The 26,774-nt window shown below is 44.1% G+C and overlaps 1 protein-coding gene across 1 annotated transcript in view; it reads right to left on the reverse strand.

Annotated features, from left to right (window-relative positions):
* Positions 1–25,616, reverse strand: part of CACNG3 (calcium voltage-gated channel auxiliary subunit gamma 3) — an 81,719-nt gene extending 56,103 nt beyond the window's left edge. The window contains exon 1 of the mRNA XM_032844011.1: positions 24,666–25,616. Coding sequence (XP_032699902.1) covers positions 24,666–24,876 — 211 coding nt within the window. The 5' untranslated portion in view covers positions 24,877–25,616. The remainder of the gene's footprint in view (positions 1–24,665) is intronic.
* Between the last annotated feature and the right edge of the window lie 1,158 nt (positions 25,617–26,774).

Here is a 26,774-nt window from a genome sequence, read left to right on the forward strand (position 1 = left end):
GACTATTTCCAGGACGGTTCAATTTTAAACATCACATGATGTCCCTCTCCCCACCCTGTGCATGTATATATGCATTCTGAGGGTAAAGATGTAGGGACACATATGGCTGTTAACACTGGTTCCTTCGGAGTGCGGTAGAGAACAGGCAGGGTGGGAATTGAACAGGGCATATTATTACTTATTTTTCTATTTTTAGATTGTTTCACTGCTCAGAGTAAACACGTTTGTTTGTTTTTAAAAATTTAATTTATTCACTTGAGAGAGAGCGCATTAGTGTGAGGGGGGGCGCGGGGAACTAGCAGACATAGAGGGAGAAGCAGATTCCCTAGTGAGCAGGGAGCCTGACATGGGGCTCGATCCCAAGACCCTGAGATCATGACCTGAGCCAAAACCAGACACTTAACTGACGGAGCCACCCAGGCACCCTAAACACACATTTTTAAAAAATCTTATTTATTTAAGTAATCTCTGCAGCCCAGTGTGGGGCTCAAACTCATAACCTGAGGTCAAGAGCCACCTGCTCTATTGACTGAGCCAGTCAGGAGCCCCACTCTTATAATTTCTGAAGAGAGAATTTAATCTCTATTTGCAGATGTAAGAAAATAATAACAGTCTGAGACAAGCACAAGGACAGAAAGCAAAGGACAGAGTGGGACAGAGACAGACAGAGACAAGCAAAGGACAGAAAGCTCACAATGTCAACGGATCACATAAAAAAGGATTTTCTTGATACTCCAAGTCGTGAGGAATGGGGGTCACACCTTTTCAGCTTTGCTTGTCTCAGACCAGCTCATGCTTTCCTGACCCAGAAGTCCTCAGTGGGTGTGAAGTACATGAGTGAACAGTGACTGAGTCCGTGTCATGGAGTCTGGCTTTCCAGGGAGCTCGCCGAACTTGAAGTGAGTTTCCACTCAGACAAAGCTTCTGATGGCAATCATGCTTAGCTAATTTTTTACCACAGAGCTCTGTTCTTCAACTTTTCTTTTTCAGAAAAGTTGTATCAATTGTATCAATGACTGTATCAATGTATCATCAATGTATCATTGTATCAATGTCTGTGCCAACTGAAGTGGCGAGCCAGTCAGTCACCCTGGCAGATGACATGTGGCTGGCAGGTCTAGTGACTTTGCTGAATGACAGTAGGATCCCCAAAGGGACCTCTTTATCTTAAGACATGGCAACCTGAACAAGAAGCAAATTTAAATCTGGGTGAAAAAGTCCCAAGAGTATAAAGGTAGTTGGCTAGCTACCTTCACCATTCAACTCTGTACTAAAACACTTATATATTTCTATGAAGTGAAATGATGTTCTAGGTAACAAAAAAGCCTCCAGAAAAAGGTTATAGGCATATAGACATGAGAGATGTTGTCAAAGAACTACTTTTGAGAAAGCCCCAGGCCCAGAAGGTTTTATATGAAAAATTTCATGCTGTGGAATCTAGCTCACAGCGTAGAAAATCATTTTGTCAAGCTACTACCATTCTGATTCCCAAACTTGATGCAAATGGCATACAAAAAGGCAACTGTCACGGACAAAGACAGAGGAAAACCCCTAAATTACATATTAGCAAATCTGTTTCAGAATTATCAAAGATAAAATGTGTCTCAAAAAGATTCAGTACAAGAGTGACTGGTAGGGGCGCCTGGGTGGCTCAGTGGGTTAAGCCTCTGCCTTCAGCTCAGGTCATGATCCCAGCGTCCTGGGATCGAGCCCCACGTTGGGCTCTCTGCTCGGCAGGGAGCCTGCTTCTTCCTCCCTCTCTGCCTGCCTCTCTGCCTACTTGTGATCTCTCTCTCTCTGTCAAACAAATAAATAAAATCTTTAAAAAAAAAAAAAAAAAAGAGTGACTGGTAGTTTGCTAATAGGAACGGCATTAACTTCACCTAGTAGCCAGCCAAAGGACAGAAAGCTCACAATGTCAACGGATATCCAAACGTGGAAACCTTCACACCCAATTAAAATTCCTTCTTAGCTACACATTGATGGAAAAATCCATAGCATGATGACGAGACGTTAACATTTTAAACCAATAGCAAATACTGGGCTTCTTGGTGAAACCCTGGAGCAGCAGTTCCCTATGGGGGACCAGGAATCACCCCTGGGAGTTTGCTAAAATGCAGATCACTAGGTTTGCACAAATTCTGGGATTTGTATCCAAATCTGCAACCTCACTTTGAGAGACTGTCTGCAAGACATTACAATTACAGTCAGGAGCAAGGCAAGGTGGTCCTCGAGCATCATGGCTTCTTAACACTATTCTCTAAGACTCAAAGGAAAAAGAGCAGGGGTGGGGTGGATTTCTGTTATTTGCAGAGGATATCATTGTTTACCTGGAAAACCAAATTAAGTTAATTACAGTGCATCTGGCACCACTAAGAAAGTTCAAGCAGCTTACAAATAGATCATTACAGATCAATAAATCACTCACATGCCAATAGTACTAACCAGTCAGAAAATATCTTGGGAAACACCACCCATTAACATTAGTAACCTGAAATAAAAACCTACCTACAAACAATGTACCCAATCAATGCACAGGTTGAACGAGGAAAATGAAAGTCTCTAAAAGACATAAAGGTAAATATTAATAAATGGGAGGTATATTGTGTTTTTAAGTAGCGGATGACTTAATGTTTGAAAGAGGTCAATTGTGCCCAAATAAATCTATTAATTGAAATTTTAATAATATTCCAGTTTTTCTGGCAACTTGATAGAACGGTCAGAAAATTCACGGAAAATCAAAACATGAGAACTGAGAAGATGGGACGCCTGGGTGGCTCAGTCGGTTAAGCCACTGCCTTCAGCTTGGGTCATGATCTCAGGGTCCTGGGATCAAGTCCCGCATTGGGCTCCTGGCTTGGCAGGGAGCCTGCTTCTCTCTCTGCCTCTGCCTGCCACTCTGCCTGCATTTGCTCTCTCTCTCTCTGATAAATAAATAAATAAAACCTTAAAAAAAATACCACAGACTGTGTGGTTTGAACAACAGAAATTTAAAAAAAAGAAGAAGAAGAAGAAGAACTGAGAAGATGTTGATAAAGAAGCATGGGGGGTGGGGGCGCCTGGGTGGCTCAGTGGGTTAAGCCTCTGCCTTGGCTCAGGTCATGGTTACGTGGTCCTGGGATCCAGCCCCGAATCGGGCTCTCTGCTCAGCGGGGAGCCTGCTTCCCCCTCTCTCTCTGCCTGCCTCTCTGTCTGCTTGTGATCTCTCTCTGTCAAATAAATAAATAAAATCTTAAAAAAAAAAAGAAGCATGGGAAAGGAAAACATGTCCTTCTCAATATGAAGTGTCTTATAAAGCTATGTTAATTCAAACTACAATATGATAGAGCCTCAGAAATAGAAATATAGATTAAAAGAAAAGAATAGAAAATCCAGAAACAGATACAGAATTATTACGTGGGTGTGTGTGAATTTAATAAAAGATAAAGGTCCTAATTCAACTCTGTGTGGCTTGACTCCTTTGTAATTCATAAATAGTTTAATTTGGTGTTTAAATATGTAGGGCAACTTTGCGTCCATGTTCTTGGGATTCTCCTATCTGCTTACAACAAACACAGAAGGAAAGTAACATGTAAGCACCAAGGGGTAAAGCCTTCAGGATTAGCTTGCTAGAAGCCCTATACATGTTTCTAGGCCTTTGTGGTTTCACCAGCATTTATTAAATTCTTAGGCTACCTTACTGCAGAATCAGAAAGGATGAGCATGGGGTGTTAGCTCTTGTTCCACTGATGTTTGAGTTAGAGCAAACCACGCAACCTGAACTCCAATTTCCTCATCAGAAAATGAAGATAACGTTCCCAAGCCCTACATCACTCCTAAAGTTGGGAGGAAAAATGAAGTCATGTATGAAAGTCCTCTGTAACTATAAAGTGTTGAGTGACAGCAGACATCTGGTAACTGGATCCTAATTTACGGTTAAAGCCCGCACCGTGGGAGGCTGCCTTAATTTGTACTGGGGCTCCATCATTTTCCATCTGTGCGTCTTTGGAAAGGTTACCTCGCCTCTCTGTACCTTGGTTTTGTCATTTACCAGCTGTGGATCCTTGGGCAAGTTATTTAACCTCACTGTATTTTGGCTTTCCTCATCATTAGAAGGGTGATAGCAAGGGTAGGTACGTCCAAGGGTTGTTACAAGGAGCATACGACTTAGAACAATGCCTGAGATGTAGTAATTAATCAGTAATGCTTGTTGTTTATCCTCATAATTATCTCTGGGGCCTATGCCTCTCCTACCAAGGATAAACCACAAGACTCAACCCTGAGCCGATCAGCCCTTCAGGACCCCTGGTCTACAATGATTGGGTCAATAACAGACATGTGACTGAATCAGTGCCAATGAAACGCAAGGAGACTTTCACTTGCTGCAAAAGAAATTTATGCCCTAAGCCTGGATTCAAAGAAGAATATAGCCCTGAGAGTTGCATAATGTTATCTATATTGTATCCCCGAGTCTCTCAGTTTTGGAGGAGGTCACTGAGAGGATGTGGCTGCAGGCTGACCTATGAGCTGGACCCAGGCAATTGGAGACTCCTCATGCTCCCACCCCCATCCTTGGAATGTATTATGCTCTGCCCACTGTCCCCACAGTGGGAGCCCTTTGCAAGGAGGTAGCCTTGAGAGAGTAAGGTGGTATTGAGACCATCCCGACTGGCTATGTGACTGAACCCAGTTAAGGCCTCTATGTACGTTTTAAGATTCTGGCGGGAGATGCAGAGAATGCCTCATCTTGCTGCTGCTCAAGACAACCCTCGTATGTGAGTTCCCTTGCTTGTTAAAACTGCCACTTTTCCCAGTCTGGAGTGTTTTGACTCTTTCTTGGATCTCACTTTGCCCTCCGGGTGTGGGGGCCAGTTTACGAAACAGCACTCATCCATTACTATGAAATGAAGTCAACATAGAGGAAACAGAGAAATCATGATAAGAGAAAGAGCGTGCATGTGAGCTTGATCCCTGTGTGAGCTGTATCTTTACCGTACGGACTATGTGAGCCAACAGAGATCTCTCTGTCTCTCTGTCTCTCTTAAGTCAATCAGAATTGGGTTTTCTGTCACTTGCAACACAATGAACTCTACATGACACAGCAGTGTTGTTGTACTATTATGACCTCAGACAATATACTCCCCAAGGCACCAGAATATACTGGGTCTTGCTGTTAACACAAACTCGGCACTCAGTACATTTTTCATTCTCAGTGTGTCGTCCCAGAATGATGAACGATGATCCTTCATCCAAAGGATGGGCATTTTAAGGATAAAGATAACACTGGCCTTTTCCAAATATTGGTGGAGAGCACGGACTAGAGACAAGTCAGGAGCTTCAAGCTCATGGCCTTCAAGCAGCAGCCCCAGGGCTGGAATAGAAATTAGCCGAAACCATCATTTCAAATTTCAAAAGGTCACCCTTTATGAATAGATTCTTTAATGTTCACCCCAAATCAGACAACAAGTCAGAAATGGAAGGAGAGGGGCTGAGACAATGGGTATACACAGCTTGCTTTCCACGACCAGTAAACTCTATTAGTGCCCAGTTAGACTGGCCATGACCTCCCAGTGTTGCATTCAGACTTTTAACATCAGTTCCCCTGTCACACAGAGCCTCATCTAATAACCTTTCCCTGGTCGTCTGTAATAGAATTAGCGGCGGTTGGAACATACATGTTTGACTGTTTCCTCATCAAAAAATACAGCAATGAATATGGGGAAGTAATTAGATAAAACGTCCCTTATAAGTTCAAGATTAGTGAATCCAGTTGCCTTCATTTAACACCCCACTTGAATGTGAGATGGGAAGCTGCAAATTCAACATGTTTGAAACCTAATTACCAGCTCCTCCTATAAACTCTCCATCAGTAGAAGGTGTCACCATCCACTCAAAGGTTAAAGCGAGAAACATGGGAGTCCCCTGACCTCACTTCCTCTTGCACTTGGCCTATAACGAACAGGGAATTCTGTTGTTTCCAGTTTTTAAGCATCTCCCAAAGTCACAGCCAGTGTCTCTGTCACTACTCACTTCCCCAGTAGGGAAATCCACCATTGCCCCTGGATTATTGCATGAAGGACTTCGAGCTGGCCTTCAAATATTCTTCTCCCATCCCCCCATCGACTGTCCACTTGGCAACAAGAATGAGCCTCAAAAATGAAAACCTTATCATGTCAGATTTTTAAACTTCCATCCTAAATGTTCCAAAGGATTCCTGTTGCTCTCAGGATAAACTTAACCTACCTTCTATAGATCGGCATGACATGGCCCCTGCTATCCTTGTCGCTCATCCCGCCTGTGAATGTACACCCTCCTCCAGCCATTACGGAATGCTTGGCTTTCCCTGCGACGCCATGCTCTTTCTAGCCCCGAGACCGCCGTGCGTTCTCTTCCTGGAACACCGCCTCATTTGTCCATCTCTCTAGCTCCCCTTCATCCTTCAGTTCTTGTGTGAGAAATAATTTTTCTTTTGGAAGATACTTCTCAGCCCAGGGAGGCAGCAGCTTAGTGGTTAAAGGAAAAGGCCAGGGAGTTGTGCTGTTGTGAGTTCATTTTGTCTCAGGTGATAACTAGGTGTGTGACTTTGTGCGGGTTACTTCAATCTCTGTTTCTGAGTTTTCTTACCTGTAAACTGGGAACAATATGCCTTGTCAAAAGGGACAAACGTGATCTTGTAAATGATAGCATAGTAGCTGGCGCATAAGTCATTAACTTGCTATACATGGTTGTGCAAAAAACATGGTTGTCTTTGAGTCTCTTATTTTTTGCAGCCTTAGTGGAGGCTCTTGTTCACACCCAAAGTCCCACATTTGCCACTGACAATTTCCAAATATGTATTTCCAGATCAAACTTCTAGAATCTTCTATTACTGGAGTCATTGCAATAGTCCTGTGGCTTATGTCTCTACTTTATCTATCATCTATCTATCTGTCTCTCTAAGTAGGCTCCACCACCAGCATGGAGCCCAACATGGGGCTTGAACTCAGGACTGTGACATGAAAACCTGAGCTGAGTTCAAGAGTTGGATGCTTAACCAACTGAGCCACTCAGACACCCCTCTCTTAAGCTTCACTTTGAAATCTCTAAAATCTGTTTCCTGACTATACTTTAAAAAATGTTGGTTCAGAGCACATCACTCCTCTGCTTAAAAGCCTCCCATGTCTTCCCATGATCTTCCAATGAGGTCTCTCCACCCCAACTAGCACTGTTGATATTGGGGCCTGGATAGCTGTTTGTCATGAGGGGCTGTCTTGTGCATTGCAGCACATTTATCTATCATCCCTGGCCTCCCCCTCTATGTGCCACTAGCACTCCTCTACACTCCCACCTGGTGAGAACCAAAAGTGTCACCAGACATTGGTAAATGTCCCTGGAAGGGCAAAATCATCCTCTGTTGAGAACCACTGCCTTAGCATATATTCTTGATACCTTCTGATAATCTTCAAGGTCATTCTTGGGTCATGTGCTCATACTGAGAGCCAGGCTGGAGTCATTTCCACTCAAGCCACATGGACGGAGGATGGAGTGATAGTGTGACACGGTAGCCCAAAAAGCAGATCAGAATACTCTTACCAGAAGAGGGGGGTGGCAAACCAACAGACCAACAAGAGCAGACATTCCTGGCAGCATCCACAAACCTTCCTTCTATTTCTCATTTCTCTCTGCTTCCCAATGCCTAGCACTGGGACTGGCCAGAAGATATGCCTGATCAATGGCAGCCCCGCAGTCCCCTCCCTTCCCTAAACTCTCCATCTCCATGCACAGGGTTCTTTGATTATAGGTAGAGAGGAGACAGTTTATAAATGCAAACCCCCATCCACTAAAACCCTGAGGAAATAGCTCAGTGTTCCTGCACTTTGCTTTGTCTCACATGTAAGGAATCTCTCCACAGATCCTGAGCCTCCAGCTCTTTGTGGAGTCATGGCTGAGCTTTGTTGGTGTTCACGAACAAAGACACAAGGCGCGATGAATCCTTCAGGCCCTGTCGGACTTTATATCAGCAGGGTTGCATTTTAATCAAAGACATTGCTTTCAGCATTTGCTGGAACCTCACGTTGCCTCTTACATCCTAGTGATGGCAGAACAATGGCAGAGCTTAGTTGCCGCTAAAGAGAACTCAGAGCAGAGGGACTGGAACACGCCAAGGGACTGTTTCATCTCCCAGCGGGGAAGATAAGGCAGAACTAGAAGGAAATCTTTCCAGAAAAGTACGAAAATGGCTCCTTGGTTTCCCTCCTCAACCACCTGAAGGTTGTCAACAGAATTAAAATAGGCTGTAGCAGAGATTCTCAAAGGTTTTGGTCTCAGGACTCCATTATATCTGTGCAAAGTATTGAGCCATTGTTAACGTGGGTTATATTGCTCGTATTTCCTGTTTTGGAAAATATAACTCAGAACATGTAAAAATATTTATTTTAAAATTCATTTGCAAATAATGTTACATGCAGCTGCATGTTAACAGAAATAACGTATTTCTATGAAAAATAATGATATTTTCCACACCCATCCCCCCCCGCAAAAAATAGAAGAGTGGTATTTGTTTTTACATTTTTCAAATTTCTTTAATGTCTGGCTTAATAGAAGACAGATTCTCATATCCGCTTCTGTACTTGATCTGCTGCCAAATGTTTTGGTTGAAGCACAGGAAGAAAACCCAGCCTCACACAGATACGTGGTTGGCAAAGACGGGAGTATCTGAATAGCCTTTGAAGATAATTGTGGATCTTCTTCTTCGATACTACACCAAAACTCAACAAGCTTAGAGGCTGATTGCAGTGTGGAATCTGAAGCCATACTAATTAACTTTTCATGCTCTTGGGCATGAAAATCCTTGTTCTAATGCCATATTTTGACTGAATCTTTTACCCAGGGATAATTCTTTAACACCACGCATTGGTCATTTGACAAATATTGGCTCCTTGAGTTATACAGGTCTTCCAAATTTGGCACATGTCATGACATAATATAAAAAAAAAAAGTCACATTCACTCAAGGGGGCAGACACCAGCATAACTGTAATTTTCATTTGAAATCTTGAATTCCATCCTTGGCAACAGATGCCATCATTGGCTTTCCTTGAAGTGACAGGCTCACTTAGCTCATTTTCAAGAAAATGTCTGCCAAATATCCAAGCCTGAATAACCATAATTTGCCTGTCAGTCATTCTTTCAAGTAAATATGGTGTTTCATGGAAAAACTGCAGCCAGTTCAGCACACAACTCAGTTGCACAAGTGGTTTTGCTGGAAACTAACAGTGGGTTTTGGCTCGTCACTGAAGCGCTTTCTGGGTCCTTCCCATTTTGTTGTATGTGAGGTTGGAGATGTCATAAAATTTAATAAGATGAATACTTCTTTACTGTTTCACTGAGGATGTTTAAAGGGAAACTAGCACTTTCTTTCACTGGGAGGGAGTGTTGGTGATGAATTCAGTGACAACTAGGATCGGTTGGCGCTGCAGCCTTTGTGGGAGCTTGGGCTCTGGCTGCCTCACCCACTGCTGCTTTGGCATCATCCATGCAAATGTCAACACCATGAAAAAAACAAATCACACCTTATAACTACTCGGAAGTAGTTCCGACCTTGCAGACCCCCATGAAATGGTCTCGGGGGGGCCTCCTTTACCGCCGGGGATTAACAGAATGTCCTGTGAGAACACTACGCTCTTCCATCAGCATTAAGGACCTCGATTCTCAGACTTGAAAGACGCAGGGTTGAGTCCCACCTCGATTGCTCACTAGCTGGGAGAACTTGGAAGTTACTTTGCTGTGTTCCATTTGCTCATCAGTAAAATGGGTATAACACCCCATGGAGCTCTTGAGAGAACTGAGATCATGCATGTAAAGCACTTGATATGCACTTGCCATTGTTATTCATCAAGGGCTAATCGGGTCCTCAATGTGGCTCCTCTGGGGGATATTCTCCAATACAGATTCTTCAAGGTTTTGGCCACCTCAGCAACCAGAATGAGAAGAGTCAGGCTTACGATGTCACTAGAGACTGTGAATCTGATTCCCCCGTAGGGTCTCCATCAGCTGTTATCACTGGCTTTGCCCCCCAGAAGGCAAAGATGTGAAGCTTTCGGGGGACTAAGCAGAATGGTGGTGACCATGTTCTGGAGAGTTCCTTGCTGTGGGCAGAACGATGCAGATGGGTAGATTCTGTCCAGTCTGTTTACCACAGGATGATGGTAACAACCAACTCCAAGTTAGTACTTGGATGTGCCAGACGCTGTTCTATGTGCCGTACAAGTACGGACTCATCAAATACCTATAGCAACCTTATGAGGACGGGCAATCATACCCCAATTTTACAGATGAAAACAGAGACACAGGGAGGTTAGGTAGCATTAGCACACTGCTGATGCATTGTTGACTTGGGATCTGAGCCCAAGCAATCTGACCATAGAGGTGAGCTCTTAAGTACTACACTGTCCTGAGAAAGCAGAAAAAAAAAAAGAAGGGGGAGGTATGATTGTTCGAGAAGGTTCTTTCCCCCACCTTAGGACTTAATATTTAAAAAGCCCAATTTTGCTCAGAAATGACCTGTTTAAAAACAGCAACAACAAACCTTTGAGTCTTCACGAAACTCCGGGAAAAATGAAAACTGTACCAAAAAGCCCAAGTGTGACACAGAAAAATATGCAGCATGATTTTGAACAACTGGATAAGTGTTACCAAAAAAGGACTCCATTTGGACCTTTTTTTGTTTTGTTTTTTTGAATGGCCACGAGATGGTGACATTGAAACCAGAAAGAGAAATGAAGTCCTAGAAAACAGCTTTGCACTGAACATTGTCTGCCTAATCATAATAATTTCATTGGCTTTCAAACTTCAGAACTGATCCATAGCCCCAGCATGGGGGGCATTAGCATAGTTATAGAGTCAAATGCAAACGGAATGAAATCTTGACAAAGAGAAAACAATGGGTAAGTGGAAAGGGGGAATGTGGACACCACTGTTCTAGAAAGCTGGAAGCTGACCCATTCTATCCAAGGTGGATGGGAAAGGAAATAAGGATTTATGCCACTTTTAGAAATTGGAAAGGATATCAATACAGAGGGTGGAATGTCTTAACTAAATCCTTACCTATTATGGCAGGAAGTCAATAGCTTATAAATCGAGAAACAGAGGATAAACATGTTACCTAGAAATAGAGATGTAACCATTGCAAGAGCTGAATCAGAAATGGTTAAAGAGGGGAAAAACTGGCTCTGAGCAGTAGAACTTGGGGCAAGGGGGAGGAAACACCCCGAGACGGGTGCTTGTCATTAAGAACCCTTCTGCGTGATTTAATTTTTAAAAATACTGTGCATATTAAATGCCTTAGTAAATTATAAGATAATTTTTAAAAGCTTTTGAGTAAATTGTGAAGGATTTGAACTGGAAGAGAAAAACACACCCTTTCTAATCTCTTTGACGTGGTAGAGCAGACAGATAGGGAAATTATATTTATTAGAGGTTCATGGAAGTAGCAGTCATCTGGGGGCAAGGAGGGGCGGTGATACAGATAGAGTACAGAGGAACCTTGTCTGTTTTGCTTTAAAAGTTTATATTGAGAATGTGTTTTTGTGTTACTTGGGTGTTAAGAGTGTTTTAAGAAAATACAGTAAGAAAAATATGCCACTCAAAAAGCATGACAAAAATCAAATATCCAGGCTTTCTTTTTTTTTTTAAGAGAGTTTAAAAATGTAAACCAAGAGGAATGTGTAGTCATTCAGTTTGTCTCCATGGATTTCTAGAAGTAGGCTATTGTCCTGCTTTCTTTTCCGTCTGCTTGAGGATAGGAAACCAAGAGTTCTGAATCCATTTCCATTCCAGCCCTCAGCACTCAGGAGAAGTCCATTCTTCTCTGTGTAACTTATGCAGCCTTGCAGGGCATTTGGCAAACGTGTTTTGGGCATTTGTTGTAGGCCAGACCCCTTGAAAAGATGCACGCCCCTAAGAGAACATTCTGTGGCAAGCCGCTCCTCCCCCTGACTAACCCAGGACTCCTACTCCCTCTTCCAGGAGTACCCTGCTCTGTTCGCTTAGAGGAGTTTCTCAGCATCTTCCTTCTACAGTTCTGAACTTCCCAAAGATGGGAACTTGTCTATTTTGTTCTCTGCCAAATCCTTAGCACCTAGCATAAAGTCTAGCACCTAGTAGGTGCTCAATACGGACGTAGAGAGCCAGGAGCCAGGCTGGAGTTCTCCCACATGCAAATCACTCACCTCACACCCCCTATTGGATCTCCAGGCTGAGAAGGGGTACCAGAGTGGGAGAAGATGTTGGCCTGAGCTGGAGGAGGGTGAGAATCTGAGTTAGGAGGGGCTGCCCATTGGGAAGGATGAGTCAAAGAACTGCGAGATTCAATAAACATGAGAAACTTCCACAACATTGTTATCCCACCATTTCCCCACAGTAAGAAACACAATACTGAAAACAATAAGAGACCAGGGGCAAGATGAGGCAAAAACTTTAAAGACTAGAGCTGAAGTTCTTGCCTGCGAAAAGCAAGGGAGGTCACAGGACAAAGCGTTCCTTCCATCAAGCAGCAAAGAACTCCATTGAAATTGGACACGTTCTTGAGTTTGCAAACTCAAGAACGTGTCAGTCTTCGGCTCAAAACCTCCAAAACCTTCTAGTTCACTCAAAGTCAAAGTTCTTACAACATCCTTCAAGGCCTTCCACAATCTGGGGTCTAGACCCCTCAACTGATATACCCCCTCCTCTGAGCTCATCATCCTCTTCAGCTGCAGTGACTCCCTTGCTTCTTGAACACCCCATCCATGTCCTACACCTGGGCCTTTGCACTTGCTGCTTTTTCCCATCTGGAATGCTCTTTCCTTCTGACAGCCACCTGGCTTGGTTCCTCATCTCCTTTATACCCAGGATTAAATGTCACCTTCTCACGGAAGCCTACCTTGATCACCCTATTTCCGATCTCATTCCCCTTCCCAGTCCAGTGAACCTTCGAGCTTTCGTACAGTTTGGCTGGGACCGTCCATTACCTAAGCCAAAGGGATGGCACTGCAGCCCAGACCCAGGAACTATAACTGGAAAATCATCTTTGGGGGTGGTCCAGAATGAATTTTCCTTGGTTCAGACCTTATTCTCTCTTGGAACCTAACCCTGTCATCTCCCCCGCGCTCAGGAGCTAAGCCATCACTCAGCACAGAGTGAAAAAGCAGAGGAGGGCAATTACTATGCTGTGCAGTAGACCTCTGACTCAGATTAACATCATTGCCTCTTGATTTGATCTTTTTATTTTTGTCTAAACACTTAGAGCATTTTGATCACAAGCCAGATTTGTCTTTGGTGAGAAGTAATATTTTGAAAAACCAGGACTTACTCGGTAGGGTATATTTTCAGGCATCTTAAGCTGATAAACAGCTAATTGGTTCTGTCGTCCTGCAATTTGCAAAGGGTCACAGCGATTTGTTGTAAATAATGCGTTTGTACAAACTGCTGCATGCCAAAACGAATTTCCACAGGTGACAGTAGGATTTTGTAATAGTTGAGATGGTAGAAGATGCTTCAACAGTTAACCGCAATTTTTGGAAGCATTTTCACAGGTAGGCATTATTGTGTTCCAAAGCAGCTTTGCGTGACGCTGAATAGCATATGCTACAGAAGGCAGAGTGGTGGAGAATCTATTTCCCGAACACGCAGGTAACCAAGTATAGATAGACTCTGAAGCACGAGGAATGGAAACAGTGTCTTCTGGATTTGCCCACAATATGTCCACACAACATGTATTTACTTTTGTCTTTCCCCAGCTTTGTACCCGGATTATTGGACGACTCTGCGTAATCGTTGAGGACAAAAATGGAAAAGACGGGATGGACAGATGATGTAGAGATTTTCAAGACCGTGAAGCCAGACTTCCTCCAAATACAGCACACGGAATTACCAATAATTAAGATGGCAATTATAGGACACATTATTTTAAAAGTGTTTTATAAGTACTGAAGACCAGAAGAGTGATTGGTAGTAATTAGCATGGGTTCACTAGGAGAAGCTCAAGGTAATTGGATTGCCTACCCTCAAGGAACAAATTCACTGCATACTTATTGAGCCTCTACTATGTGCCAGTTCAGCAAAATAAGGTTGGTAGTGTATTTGGGCAGCAAAAAGATCGTGGATAATATTTCTTAAAACGCACAGGTTGAAAGGTAGGTATATGGTGTCAGGCTTTGCTTGCCTCACCTCAACCTCATCTCAGTTGCCCACTTCTGGCCTCTCCAAGCCCAAGGTCATCAAGAACCAGGCCTGGTGCATTGGTCTATGGCATGTCTAGTGGGTGTCTGTCTTCTTCCAAGATGATTTTCGCTCTTTGAGTGCCGCACGAGAATCAGGCTGCAGATCCCTAAACAAGAACTTGATTCCTGCCTGACACAGAGTCAAAAGCTTGAAGAAGTAAAACAAATGACGTGTCCAAGTTTACCGCGTGGGAAGTGGGACAGCCATGAACCTAATGGCATCCCCAAGTTTGCAGACACCCAAATCCAGTGTAGAAGATGCAAAAATCTCCAATGCTTTGCTCACATGCATCTAATCAGAAACTCTTTAAGAAACTCGGCCCTTCTCACTTCCAAATGATTGGTGTTGCCATTTAAAGAAAATTTACATTTGATCTCCAGAGGGGGCGTTTCTCAGCAGCCCATTGCTACAATATCTAAATCTTGTTAGCTTTACCATTTCTTTTCCCTGACCTTGCTGGATTTGTAATAACAATTGGGAAAGGCTGGGGTAATTATTTTACACAAATGTTCTGGTTGTTGAATGGCTCAGAGCCAGTGACTGACACCTAACCCTTCTTGACATAGGAGTGAGCAGGCTGGAGGGGCGCCTGGGTGGCTCAGCCGGTTCAGTGTCTGCCTTCTGCTCAGGTCATGATCTTGGACTTCTGGGATCAAGCGCCATCGGGCTCCCCGCTCAGCAGGGAGTCTGCTTCTCCCTTTCTCTCTCCTCCTCTTCAGCTCATGCTTGCTCTCTCTCTCTCTTACTCACTTGCTCAGATAAATAAAATCTTTTTTTTAAAAAAACCCAAAAAACAAAAAGGAGTGAGCAGGTTGGAGGAGACCCGCCCACCAGCCCGGTCCTTCAGCGAAGGCAGTGCAGTGTGGTGTTGAGGGTGAAGCTTTTGAGGAGCACACTAGCAGGCGATCTAGCACAAGCTACCTCACTTCTATGAGCCTCAAGTCTCCTTGTGGGTGGAGCAGGTCTATACTGAGCAGTACATGGGGCTATTATGAGCCGCATCTGTTTACACTAGGTGCTTATCCAAAAACCTGGAGTACAGTCACGAAAAGGCAGCACCGGGGAGGGTTGGAATCCCAGCTCTGGCTCTTACCAACCGTGTGCTCTCTGGGTCTCAGTTCTCCTATTTGTAAAGCGGGGATTATAGCAGTATCTACCTCTTGACGACATAATTTAAATATCAAATGATATTTGCGAACAGTGGCAGGTATAGTACGTGTCTGTTAAATCAATCAATCAATCAACCAATCAATCAATGCTCAGGGGTTAGTCCAGAAATAAACGCTTGGTCTGCCCTATTAATCACAGCCTGGCACACAGAAGGTGTTCATTAAGTGTTAGCTATTTATTATTTCCTTGGCACTTCTTTCTGGGGTTCTCAGGGCCCAGCCTCTCCTTCTACAGCTTCCTTGGATGTAGCCCCCAGGATCTCTATGGATGCCCCACCTGTTTACTGATTCCAGGAGGAAGAGCAGGCATGCCCTGGACATGGGTCCTCTCACGCAAACCTGGAGAGCTGCTAGTCTCGCCTTAACCGTTCTCCATCCTTTTAGAGCAAGCCTCTGTAGACCCTTAAAATGTGAGTCAAATCCTGATCACTTCTTCTTCATCTCTGCTTTTCTTTCCAATTTTCACCAGCTCCTCTGCTTCCTGCCCCTGAAGTGTTAATGCTCCTTAGGGTTTTGTCACTTTCCCTCTTCATACCCACTGGGTCCCCTCTGGCACACCTTGTGTACTTCTACATCTTCAATTCCCACCTTGGTTTGGGGGATCCTCACGTCATGCCAGCTTTCACCTCTGCCCTAGGCTCTACTTTAGTGTTTCTTAACATTTTTGGAGGATGAGTCTATCTCCATAAAAGCACCCATTTCCAGAATATTTGTGTTATGTTTTCATGAGCTTGCTGAACCTTATCCACAGAACAAATAGAGGGGGGATTTCTATCTGACTTCCAATAGCAATTGCCTCTTTTTTTGGCAGACGTCAATTTCTTCACCCTCGCTCGGTGATCACGTCTGATCGAGTCTACCTTCACCCTCTCTCTGGTGTCCTGTTCTTTTCATTACCATCAGAACACCGGCTCCCAAAGTTTTCCCCTCTGGTCGGCCCAGACAGACGTCGGTCCCTGTGTACCGGGACAGGAGCTGCATTTTCCTGGAGCCCTTTACAAGGGAGGGATCTCACGGATTTTCTTTCAACCTCTCCATGTCTCAGGAAGAATTAAAATAGTACTAATTGGGCAAAGAGCTAAGTGCAAGTTCCACAGGAAAGAGAAGAGGACTCACAGAACACCTGGTCAGATGAAGAGTCTGGGATAAAGGCAAATAGAACAAAAAAAAAAAAAAACCACCACCGCCGCCCCAACAACCAATATTCTCAGGAAAACAAAGGGTACTTCTAGAAATAAAACGTTATTATAGATTCCTCCATGCCTCTCCACTGAGATATAACAGGAGTTGGCAAACTTTACTTCTTCTGCAAAGGGCCAGACAGTAAATATTTTAGGCTTTGCAGGCCAAGCAGCAAAAACTGAGGATACTATAAGTTATACATATATAACAAGAGAGAAAACAAATTTCCATAGAATTTTTATTGGCAACAGGCAGAAGTATAGATGCTAAAATGTGGATTTCTCATCATTTTTATGTGTCACGAAATACTATTGGATATTATTTAATTTTTTCCAACTACTTAAAAATGCAAAATATTCTTAGCCTGTGGGTTGTACAAAAATTGTCCATGGGCTGAATTTGGCCCATGGGTTATAGTTTGCCAACCCCCGAGATACAATTATGGATCACAGTAGATATACACCATTGGGTTTCCAACTTTAGAATTTTAGAGACAAAACATGATGACATATACCCTGTTTATTGAAGAATCTCCAATTAGTGGAATATGAAAGCTTAACTGTTTTATTTTTAGCTTTCAACTGTGTTATATCCAATCCCTCATTTCCTTAATGACATTTTGGGAGGAGGTCATAACTTTCCACTCACTTTTGCCTGTTAAAACTTCCAGATTGCAATGCGCTCTCTCTACCCATCTCTCTTTGCGGTTCTAGCGCCTTTGGTGTGTTGTGGCAGGGAGCAGGAAGGAAAAAGAAATGGCCAAAATGTCACTTCACTTAGCTCGGTGAGTCTGCAAACCTTTACTGTCTGTTGTTACCACTTCCCCAGCCAACACTGATTGTCAGGGTTCTCTTCGTGACAGGAGTCGACATGTTGACTGACTTTTGGAGGCACATGCATTGGTGATTGGAGAACCCTAGGGGGCCTTCCCACGGCAACTTCCCTCCCCCATGTGGGATATTGGAGTCTGAGCCAGTCTCTTCCATCCCCCTTTGGTACTCCCATCACTGGTAACTCATGGCGCCATGCTGGGGGACCTGCGGTTGAACGATACAGTACCCTGTGAACATTTTTTAAAGGTCCTCTTTCCTTTGGATGGACTCAGCTCTGGGCCAAGGTGCATGGTTTGGGGAATGGGGTGGGGGCTCACTCTCAGTCCCTGCTTCACCCCTAGATCCAGCAGCCCTATACAGGGCAACATCATCATGATGTTGTATAGCTTTGACTGGGGTCTTCTTGCCTAATGGGCTTCTCTCTTGGGTGGGATACTGCCCAAATGACTCAAGCTTAGCCCTTCACTACCAGATCCACACAACCTGTAGAACCTCCCCATTCCACAAAGGCAGCCCCATTGCTATTCCGTTTTTTAGCCTCCTTATTGAAGTAGCCAGAGGAGCAGGCTCCAACCCAGGAATGTGATGCCAGTCTCTCTTTTTTAGCAGGTGCCCTCAATCATTGTGAATGATTCTTCTTGGAGCCACAGGCAACTCACTGAGGAACCACAAGTTTTGGGAGAAAGAGTGGTGGCATAAGAAAGCTAGCTTATCATTTGTCTTTGCAAATGGTTGTTGTCTAAAAAGGATGTCAGTGGACTACTGGTCAATGTATTATTTAGAAGTATGAAGGAATGAAGGGACCACAAGAAGCACAGGAATAGAAACAGTTGATAGAGCTTGCTACTGTGTGTCTTCATTTTACAGGCAAGGAAACTCATGCTCAGAGGTGAAGCAACTTCCCAGGCATTGCAACCAATAAACACCAGGACCCAGGTAAGAACCCAGTCCACCTGACCTCAAGACCCCTGCTGTTCTCCCATAGTCTCTGTGGTCAGAAAACAGTTCCCAAATTATTAAAGGCCCATTTGCTCCTACAATGAAAAAATGGGCTCTGGCAGGGTCATGTGGATGGAAGAAAACACAAAACAACTTTGGAGTCTTGTGGGAGTCTCTTTAACCTCAGAAACATTGGTTTCGCTGGGGGTGCTTCCACATGTCAGAGTATAATTTTTAAATAGTTAGAAACATCATTTTCCTAAAATATACAAAGAGCTCATGTCAAGTTTAATTCAACTCATCAATGAGAGAACTAGCAGAATGACAAAGCTAGTTCAAAGGAGGATGTTATATATATTTTTCAGGGAAAAAAAATTCTGAAGTAATATTGTCAAGTTAGATGTAAAACTGATTCATGTCCTCGAGGGAGGGCAATAAATCTACATTTGAGCTTATCTCTTCTGATGAGCAGAAATCATTTGCACCTCTAATGAGCAAATTCACATGCATCTTTCCAAATTTTCTACAAGTAAGCATCTAACTACACCACTGGCCCTTTATCTATAATAAAACTAAGTCAAACAAAATTACATTTCTCTAAAGAATCAGATGACCCCTCTGATAAGATTGTTAGACACTGCTCCAAGAGAACATTCAAAGGACACAGTCATCTTTTTTGTGGGTTTCTTTTCTTCTCTTAGTTTTTCTTGATGCACACTAGTAACCCACACTAGTCACCATGTTAATAACCCACACTACCAAGGTTGCATTACCCAACCTTGGAATGCAGATCCCTTGCCTTTCTTCCAATTCAGAAAATAAAATTTCAAGTGATGAAGTGAACAGAATTATTTTCAAATCATCTACTTCTTAAGATGGGTAGAATCTTTGAGTCTGAAGGTAGCTGGCTGGGTTTGAGATAGAAAGAAGAGGAGTAGGTCTTATCAACCAATGACAGAAGTAGGAATAATATTCAGAATTTTTAATCACAGGTAGGACGTGAGACCAGCCAGTCAGAACAGATGTTTCCATAGCACTGGTCGGGATCACGATGGCCTCTCTTGGGCCGGGTCTTAACCCTTTACTGGACAGATCTCATAGATGTCTGGGAGGTTCCAGAATAAGCTAGGGTAGCTATAGTGGTGGTGGGAGGGGGAGGGTTAATGGGGGACTTGGGCCAGATGCTGTTTACCAAGAAGTAGGCAAGTATTTCAACATTTTAGCAAGCAATATGGCTATACAGACATGTTCTGGTTGAATGTTATCATGCTCACACCTCAACCTCTGCCACCTCCCCAATCCTGACTGGTCCCACAAACACAGACATAGTCACTCACCCACATTCTGCCTTAAGACTCCAGTCCACTTCTCTCCTCTATTTATCTTTTGGGCTTTAGAAGCAAAGAGGAACCATGCAGGGAAAGGAACAGGGACAAGGTCAAGAGTAAGGAAGAGAGTCAGAGCATTCTGCACCCCCATCTAAGGGAAGGTGCAGCATCAGATATAAGAAGAGAGGAGCGGAAGTGACTACTCAGTACTGTTGCTAAGCTGTAGAGGTAGAGCAGTGCTACAAACAGACAAGGATCCCTGTCCTTCTCTTCTACTGGAGGGAGATAGGAAATATGAAAAGTGTATGAGTTACCGTATGTGAGAGCACTCAGCACGGGGCTCGGCACATAGGAAATACTCAACCACAGTTATGTCCTCCTCTTATCCCTGTCCTTAATCACATCTTTGCAGCTTCCCCGAAGGCTTCTGAACACATAAATAAAGCTGCAACCCCATCTGGCTGAAAAAGTCAACCATCTGGAGATTTGGAAATATGGGGGAACTTCTAATGACTGGCTAATTTTTTTTTTCAGGTTTTCAGCCAGATGTTTGATGTCGTCCAGGCCCATCTGTAGAAGAAATAGCAGTTTATGGAAACTCTTTTCCATAATTTTAAGTTCCTTGTCCTAAAAGCTAAGTGGGTTTTATTTTCTTAGTCAGCATTTTTAAAAAATGAACTGAAAAAGTCATCATTGACTAATGGACAACAATTCAGGAATAAAATAGGGAAATAACAGAAATTTGGATTAAAAGGGCCTTTAAACTGGCAGCCCATGGGTTAAATTCAATGACGAGAAAAGTTTGGGCTGGCAGACAGTGCAATTTTAAAAAGTTAATTTAGTTGGCCACATTTTAGAACTTAAGAGATTTTACATGTGGCTTTTAAATATTTGGAATATTGGGATGAATTTGGCACTCATTTCCCCAGGGTAAAAATCAACTCAAGATATATAGTAATTGTCCCTTGGATGGGGGCTTGTGTTCTCCGGTTTGCCTCAGTCCCCACCATTCTCTGTTGCCCCCCACACAGAGACCATGTTTCAGTTACCATATATCTTCTCAAGTGCAGTGACTTTCCCCCCATAGAACCTAGTTAAGAGGAGAGTGAGATGCTTGTTTCAACTGTTACGTTACCTGCCTCGTCCACCTGGACACTGGGATTTGTTCACTCCCTAACCTTATCTGAAACTTTCATTTCAGAACTGGATAAACTGAGGCCCAAAGGAAGAAAAGAACATGCACAATTCCTGTAACCAGTACTGACAGAAAGGCGACGAGAGCTCAGGGTCCCTTACTACCAGGCCAGTGGGGTCTTTGCAGTCTGTAAATACATCACTTTGCTTGAGTCTAGGGCTCCAAGGGGTCTTATCCATGGGGGAAATCGTACACCAAACAATGTTCTCATTCAAATCCACATGCTGTCATTGAAAACACGCAGCAAGTTGGGGCTCTACTTTGTGAATGCCTCGCGTGCTTTCCAGATACAGATAATGAGTCAGGCTTTCTGAATGTGGGTGTCTCTACATAGGTCGATTGTTTCTTCATTCAAAATGTGTCCTTTGCCATCTCCAAGTCTGTGCCTGTCTGATGTCTCCTGCACCCCTGCAGATGAAGGCATGCTGAGTGTTCTGGGACCTGAGGCTTCTGAATGGAAAAACCCTGTGCCTGGGCATTCTCATAAGCTAATTTTTGTACCAGTAGCAACCTATCCACTGGAGCGTGAATTAATATGCTCTAGCAAATGCTCTGAGAAGCAACATGGTTTACGTGAAGGAGTGCCTGCTGGGTTTGGGTATGTGACCTCAGGCAGGAATGGTACTCTCTCCAGGCCTCAGTTTCCTCACCTATAAAACCAGGACAATAATTATAATACCTCCATCAATGAGCTCCTCTGAAGAGGAAAAAGTTAATTTTTCAAAATTGTCAGAACAGATCTAGCACAGAGTAAGTACTAAATATAAATGACATTCTGGTGAGTTATAGAAATGAAAACTGGAAACATCCCTTCTCTCCTTTGAGCGATGTGATCCTTCTTAGCACATGCAATGTTGCCAGGCCCATTGTAAATACTCAATACGTGTTGGCTTTAACATCAGAATTGCTTGGATGAGTTTCAGAAAATTCAGATTCACCACAGACCTATGGAAGCAGAGAATCTAGTTGTGAGGCCTAATAATCTTTTTTTTTTTTTTTTTAATGCTCCCTATGTGATTCTGATGACTACCCAAGTTTGGAAACACTGAAGTAGTTTCCTTATTCTTGAATATCGTTGGTGGTAGAGAACCCATACCTCTTAAAGCTCTCTACTCCACATTGTATGGTTATTCATATTGAGGTAAAACCTATTTTCTTCTAGATCTTACTTCTACCCCCTGGAGGCCACACAGAACATTTCAAATCTCTTTCCCACATGACAACTCTTCAGATATTTGCAGACAGCTGTCATGTCCCTCCTGAGCATTCTCTTTTGGACAAAAGAGCCACATTCTCTCATGGCTCTCAAAAAAGCGTGGATGAACTGATTCTTCTAATTTGATATCAGGGAACACTGAGCTGCAAGACCTCCAGTTACTCTTTGACACTAAAGGACCAGAAGAGTGAGGATGTTGAGACTCTAGGAGATACTGAATGAGAGACGGGGATACACCTTTACCCCAGAGGATGGATTCTGCCTACTGCATGCAAGAAATCAGAGGTTCCTGAAATTCCTTGCACACTTGATATATTCAGTACCTGAAGAAAAACCTGGCTCAGATGCCAGCCAAGGCCCAGCTAAGTGTTGGTTACATGGGTGTACACATAGCTAAAAATTCGCTGTGACTCATTAAAGTTACTGTATTTAATACTTCAAAAAATGTAAAAAAAATATGGCTGAGCGAAACTGCATGAAGACTGCAACAAATTTTCTCAAAAGAATTCACCTGACCAAGAGCATATCTTGGATGCATCCAGTTCCATCTTGATTCAAATTCTCACTTCTCCCACTAAGCCCACAGAATGCCTGGGTGGGGTTCCAATTCTTTGTACAAACTGTGGGTGTAGGACATGATGTTGGAGAAAAGAGAAACCATCAGTTGAAAGATTCTGAGAAAGGATTTAGGGATTTTAGGCCCTAATAGGGGAAGCCAAAATTAGTGTTTAATTGTACATTCCCAGGTTTTGTTCCAAGAGTCAGAAGAACCGGGGATAACTGAAACATGGTTTACATATATACCTTGTTTGGCTCATATTTTTATGTCATTCTTAGAACCATGTAGATATCAAGACATCCACCAAATCACAGCTTTACAAAAGGTAATTCAATTCTTTGTTGTCAATAGAGGAAAGAGAATTATGGAATTTCCCCAAGGTAAATGACTTCACCACATCTGATCACCAGTGATCACAAATATTAGATTTCTGTCAATGTTTGGGAAAGAATTGTTCTAAAATTTCCATTGGTACACTGGATACACTAAGAGCTTTGGATAGTGCTAATTCGTGATCACCTATTCCAAAGTAATCTTTTCCCAGATTGATAAGCGTGGGTTGGAGGAGGTAAATGTCTTAGCCAAGGTCACACAGATAGTTTGCAACACTACTCAGGTCTTCTGACTTCAAGCACAGTGATCCTTGTTGCATTTAAAGTAGTCTTTTCCTACCTGGGATTTCCACCAGTTGCGGATTTGTGTTGGAAACAGAATCGATTATAGTAGTGCTAGTCAGGAGAGCAGTTGTTCAGACTGTCAGGACATGGGAAGAAGGCCAGGGAATGATGCAATATTACACTAGCAAGTGATGTCATAGCATGATTTCCTAAGTGATTTACATAAATGCAAGTTCTCAAAAAGCCCTGACAAATGCCAGCCAGTGGGAATGCAGGCATGGAGAACCAATGACAAACAGGGAAGGGCAACATACAGGAAACCCAGATTTCCTTGCTCATCACTGTGACAAGCTTCACAGATTGCTCAGAAGCCTGAGAAAACTCCCTTCTGCCCCTCTAATCCAGTGCCTTCCCTCAGGCACATAAGCTCAAAAGAGCGTTGATTTTCTTCTCTATCTTTTTATTTACTACCACTGACATTCAGGCATTGCCCAGCGCTGCTGAGAGTGACTTCTGGTGTAGTGAAAGCAAGTTGAATAGTGAGACAGGCTACCCAAGAGCTTGACATTCTAAAAATTGGTCTGTCCTCTTGGTTATAATTTAGAGTAAATTCTCAATTTTTAAAATTAGAAACTGTGATTTTTGGAGAATCGATCTTATGCAAATGTCATGAAAATATATTTGTTGAGTTTGGAGATGATTTAATTAAGAAGACAGGTGGATATCAAATACTAACACTCCAGTTTTGTTTTGATCCCAAACAGTGAATGAAACATGTATTAATAAGGAAGTTTTGCTAAAACGAGTCTGTGCATGTGTGTGTATGTGTGTGTGTGTGGGTAGGGGTTCACATATGTTAGTCTGGTTGGCAATGCAAGTTCATGAAAATATCTACTTAGACAGAACTCAGAAGAAACTGTTAAGACTATGTTAGAAATAAGGAAATAGCTCAGAGTGTGCCAGCCTAGCTCACAGTCTCTCTCTCCATCTCTCCCTCCCTCTCTCTCTCTTCCTTCCTCTCTCTTCCTTGCTCCCTCTCCCCCCAGCCCCCACTGAAATGCAATTTAAGCAGAGCCAAAGACCCCATCACAAGCCACAGATCAAAGCAGTTCACAATATGCTTAGGAATTTTGGATCTGGAGACTTTGCTCAACTGCAGAAGCTGCTTAAGAGTACCACAAAATTTCATCTCCTGAAGCTTAAACCAAAAACAATCAACAAGACCCAACCTCTTCATCCCACACAGCATTAGTCTTGCGGGAACAATCTGGACATCTGCACGTTCTCAGCAATAATGCAAACTATTCCTCTCTCCCCATGACTGCCTCCATCTCCCCAAACACCCACCGGAATATCAGAATATCAGAAACTGCATTATTTAGGGCCATTGAGAGGAATTTGTAAATACCTTCCAGGCAGCAGGTCCTCCACAGCCCCGAATGGGTCATTACTTCTTCATTCTTCCTGCTGGTTTCATTATCACTTGTAGATTTAGTCCTGCACACACCTCTGGAATATAACCAGTAGTCCGTGCCCACTGCAATGGTCATTAAACTAAAAGCTGCGAAGGCTCCCACAGTGGTGATCAACATCTGGATACCTCTGTCACACATCCTCATAATTCTTCATGGTACTCTGGATGGCTGGGGGTTGGGGCGGTAGGTTCAATGCCAGACGGGAAAATCACTCTGCAGCTGGGTAACCTAGGGCAGGCTCTTCCAAAAATTCGGGTCTCCTTTTGTCAGCATCCACAGAGACTTTGGGAAAGCTGGGATTTCCTGTCTGGAGCTCTCTCCGGTTCCCTGGGTCGCCTATGGCCCTTGGGAGGGTGCAGGTTCCAGGGGGTTGGTCCACATCACTGCTGCCTTCTGAGGATCCCTGGGTTCCTTTCATTCCTCAGGAGCTTGGTAAAGATGAGGGTTCGTGCAGGGCATGGCTCCGGAGCCTGGAGCTGCCAGCTTGGTTTGAGATGCGCCTGGCTCCTCACAGCCCCGGGAGACTCTAGGCAAAGAAATCCAGAGAGGTTTATGTGTGTGTGTGTGCGTGCGTGCGTGTGTGTGCGAGCGCGTGTGCTGGGGGTGAGGGCGGATGGCAAAAAATAGCACTGCTGGGAGGCGAGTCGCTGAGAAGAGTGTTCATTGCTTCCCCAGCCTCCCAGGAAAGCTCTCCGCCTGCTCCTGACACCCCCGCTCAAACTGGAGAAAAGACAGAGTCCTGGGGCGGGGGCCGGGCGGTTTCATCTGAGGGCAAAGGTCCGCGGGGCTGAAGGGACAGCTCCCGCCTGTTGCCCCGCCTCCGCCTCCCTAACGCCCAGGCTTCAGGTCCATGGTGCTGAAGGGACGGCTCCCCCGCCGCAGCTGCCGCGGCACCCCCGCCTTTCCAGCGCTCCGGGCTAGAGACCTGGGGTGCAGAAGGGTCGGACCTCCCTCCCGCCGCCCTTCCCCCGTCCCTTCCCAGGCCAGCGAGCCCGCTCGGCTCTGCCTAGTCAATCCCACGCTCGGCGCAAAGTTTCCGGAGCCCAGGGCAGTCAGCGCCCCGGCTCGTCGGTGCTGCAGCACCGCCCTGCTCCTCCGCTCCCGCAAGGGTTAAGGAAAGGGGAAGGGGAAAGAAGCCCGCAGCGCACTCTGGCGCGCTCTCAGCTCCCACCCAGCGCGGCGTTTTCCCCCCACCAATGAGCCAGGCAAGTTTGCCTTTTGCTGCGGGCGCCGCTGGAGCCCACTGGGGGTGGGGGGGGGGGGGAGACCGGAGTCTTCTTAAAGGGACCGGCGACTCCGGGCGACGGAGCTGTGTCTCCCTTGGGCGGGTAAAAAGTATTGTCACAGGCACATCTGTGTATAGTCTGTCTCAATTTGATTCCCCAGAAAACAAACCAATATGTCTACCCTCCTTTCTCTGGAGCTCTGGTTTACACCAGAGACAACGTGCTCGGATCAGACCCGGAACTGTTCATATACATATGATCATGTATTCCTAAAAGACAGAAGGGACTGAAATGTGTATGGACTCTGTTGTGCACATATCACAGGTTTGGGGCGACGGGGTGTGAAATACTGGTCTCTGAATACACCTCATATATTTTAATATTCTTACACTTTTTGTGTGTGTTGGGGGTGGGGATGGATTCCAGGTGGGAGAGTCAATGAAAATGTCCGATTCTTTCCGAAGGTCCCTAGAATGTTCATTTGTTAGCATCGTTTTTCTAAGTTAGACCATGAAGCAGGTGAAACCAGGTCTGCTTTCCTTGTTAGTCCAAAGTGCAAATGCCATTGCACACTTGAAAGCTAATGCGACTCTCCCTTTGGAAATAGTCAGTGTTGCAAAGAATCAGCACTCAGCAGTCTTTCTATTACTATGTACTCTGGCATATACATGAACGCACACTGAGCTAAGGACAGTCCACAGAATGCCTTTATTATTATTTTCCTATGGCATGATGGGAGGGATACCCAGAGGCCAGGTGTTTGGAATTGAGGCTGCTTGGGTTGTTTCTGAGATGTGTCCGATGCCAGCTGTCATG

The sequence above is a fragment of the Lontra canadensis genome, unplaced genomic scaffold, assembly GCF_010015895.1.
Source record: "Lontra canadensis isolate GAN:19392208 unplaced genomic scaffold, GSC_riverotter_1.0 scaffold146, whole genome shotgun sequence".
NCBI lineage: Eukaryota > Metazoa > Chordata > Mammalia > Carnivora > Mustelidae > Lontra > Lontra canadensis.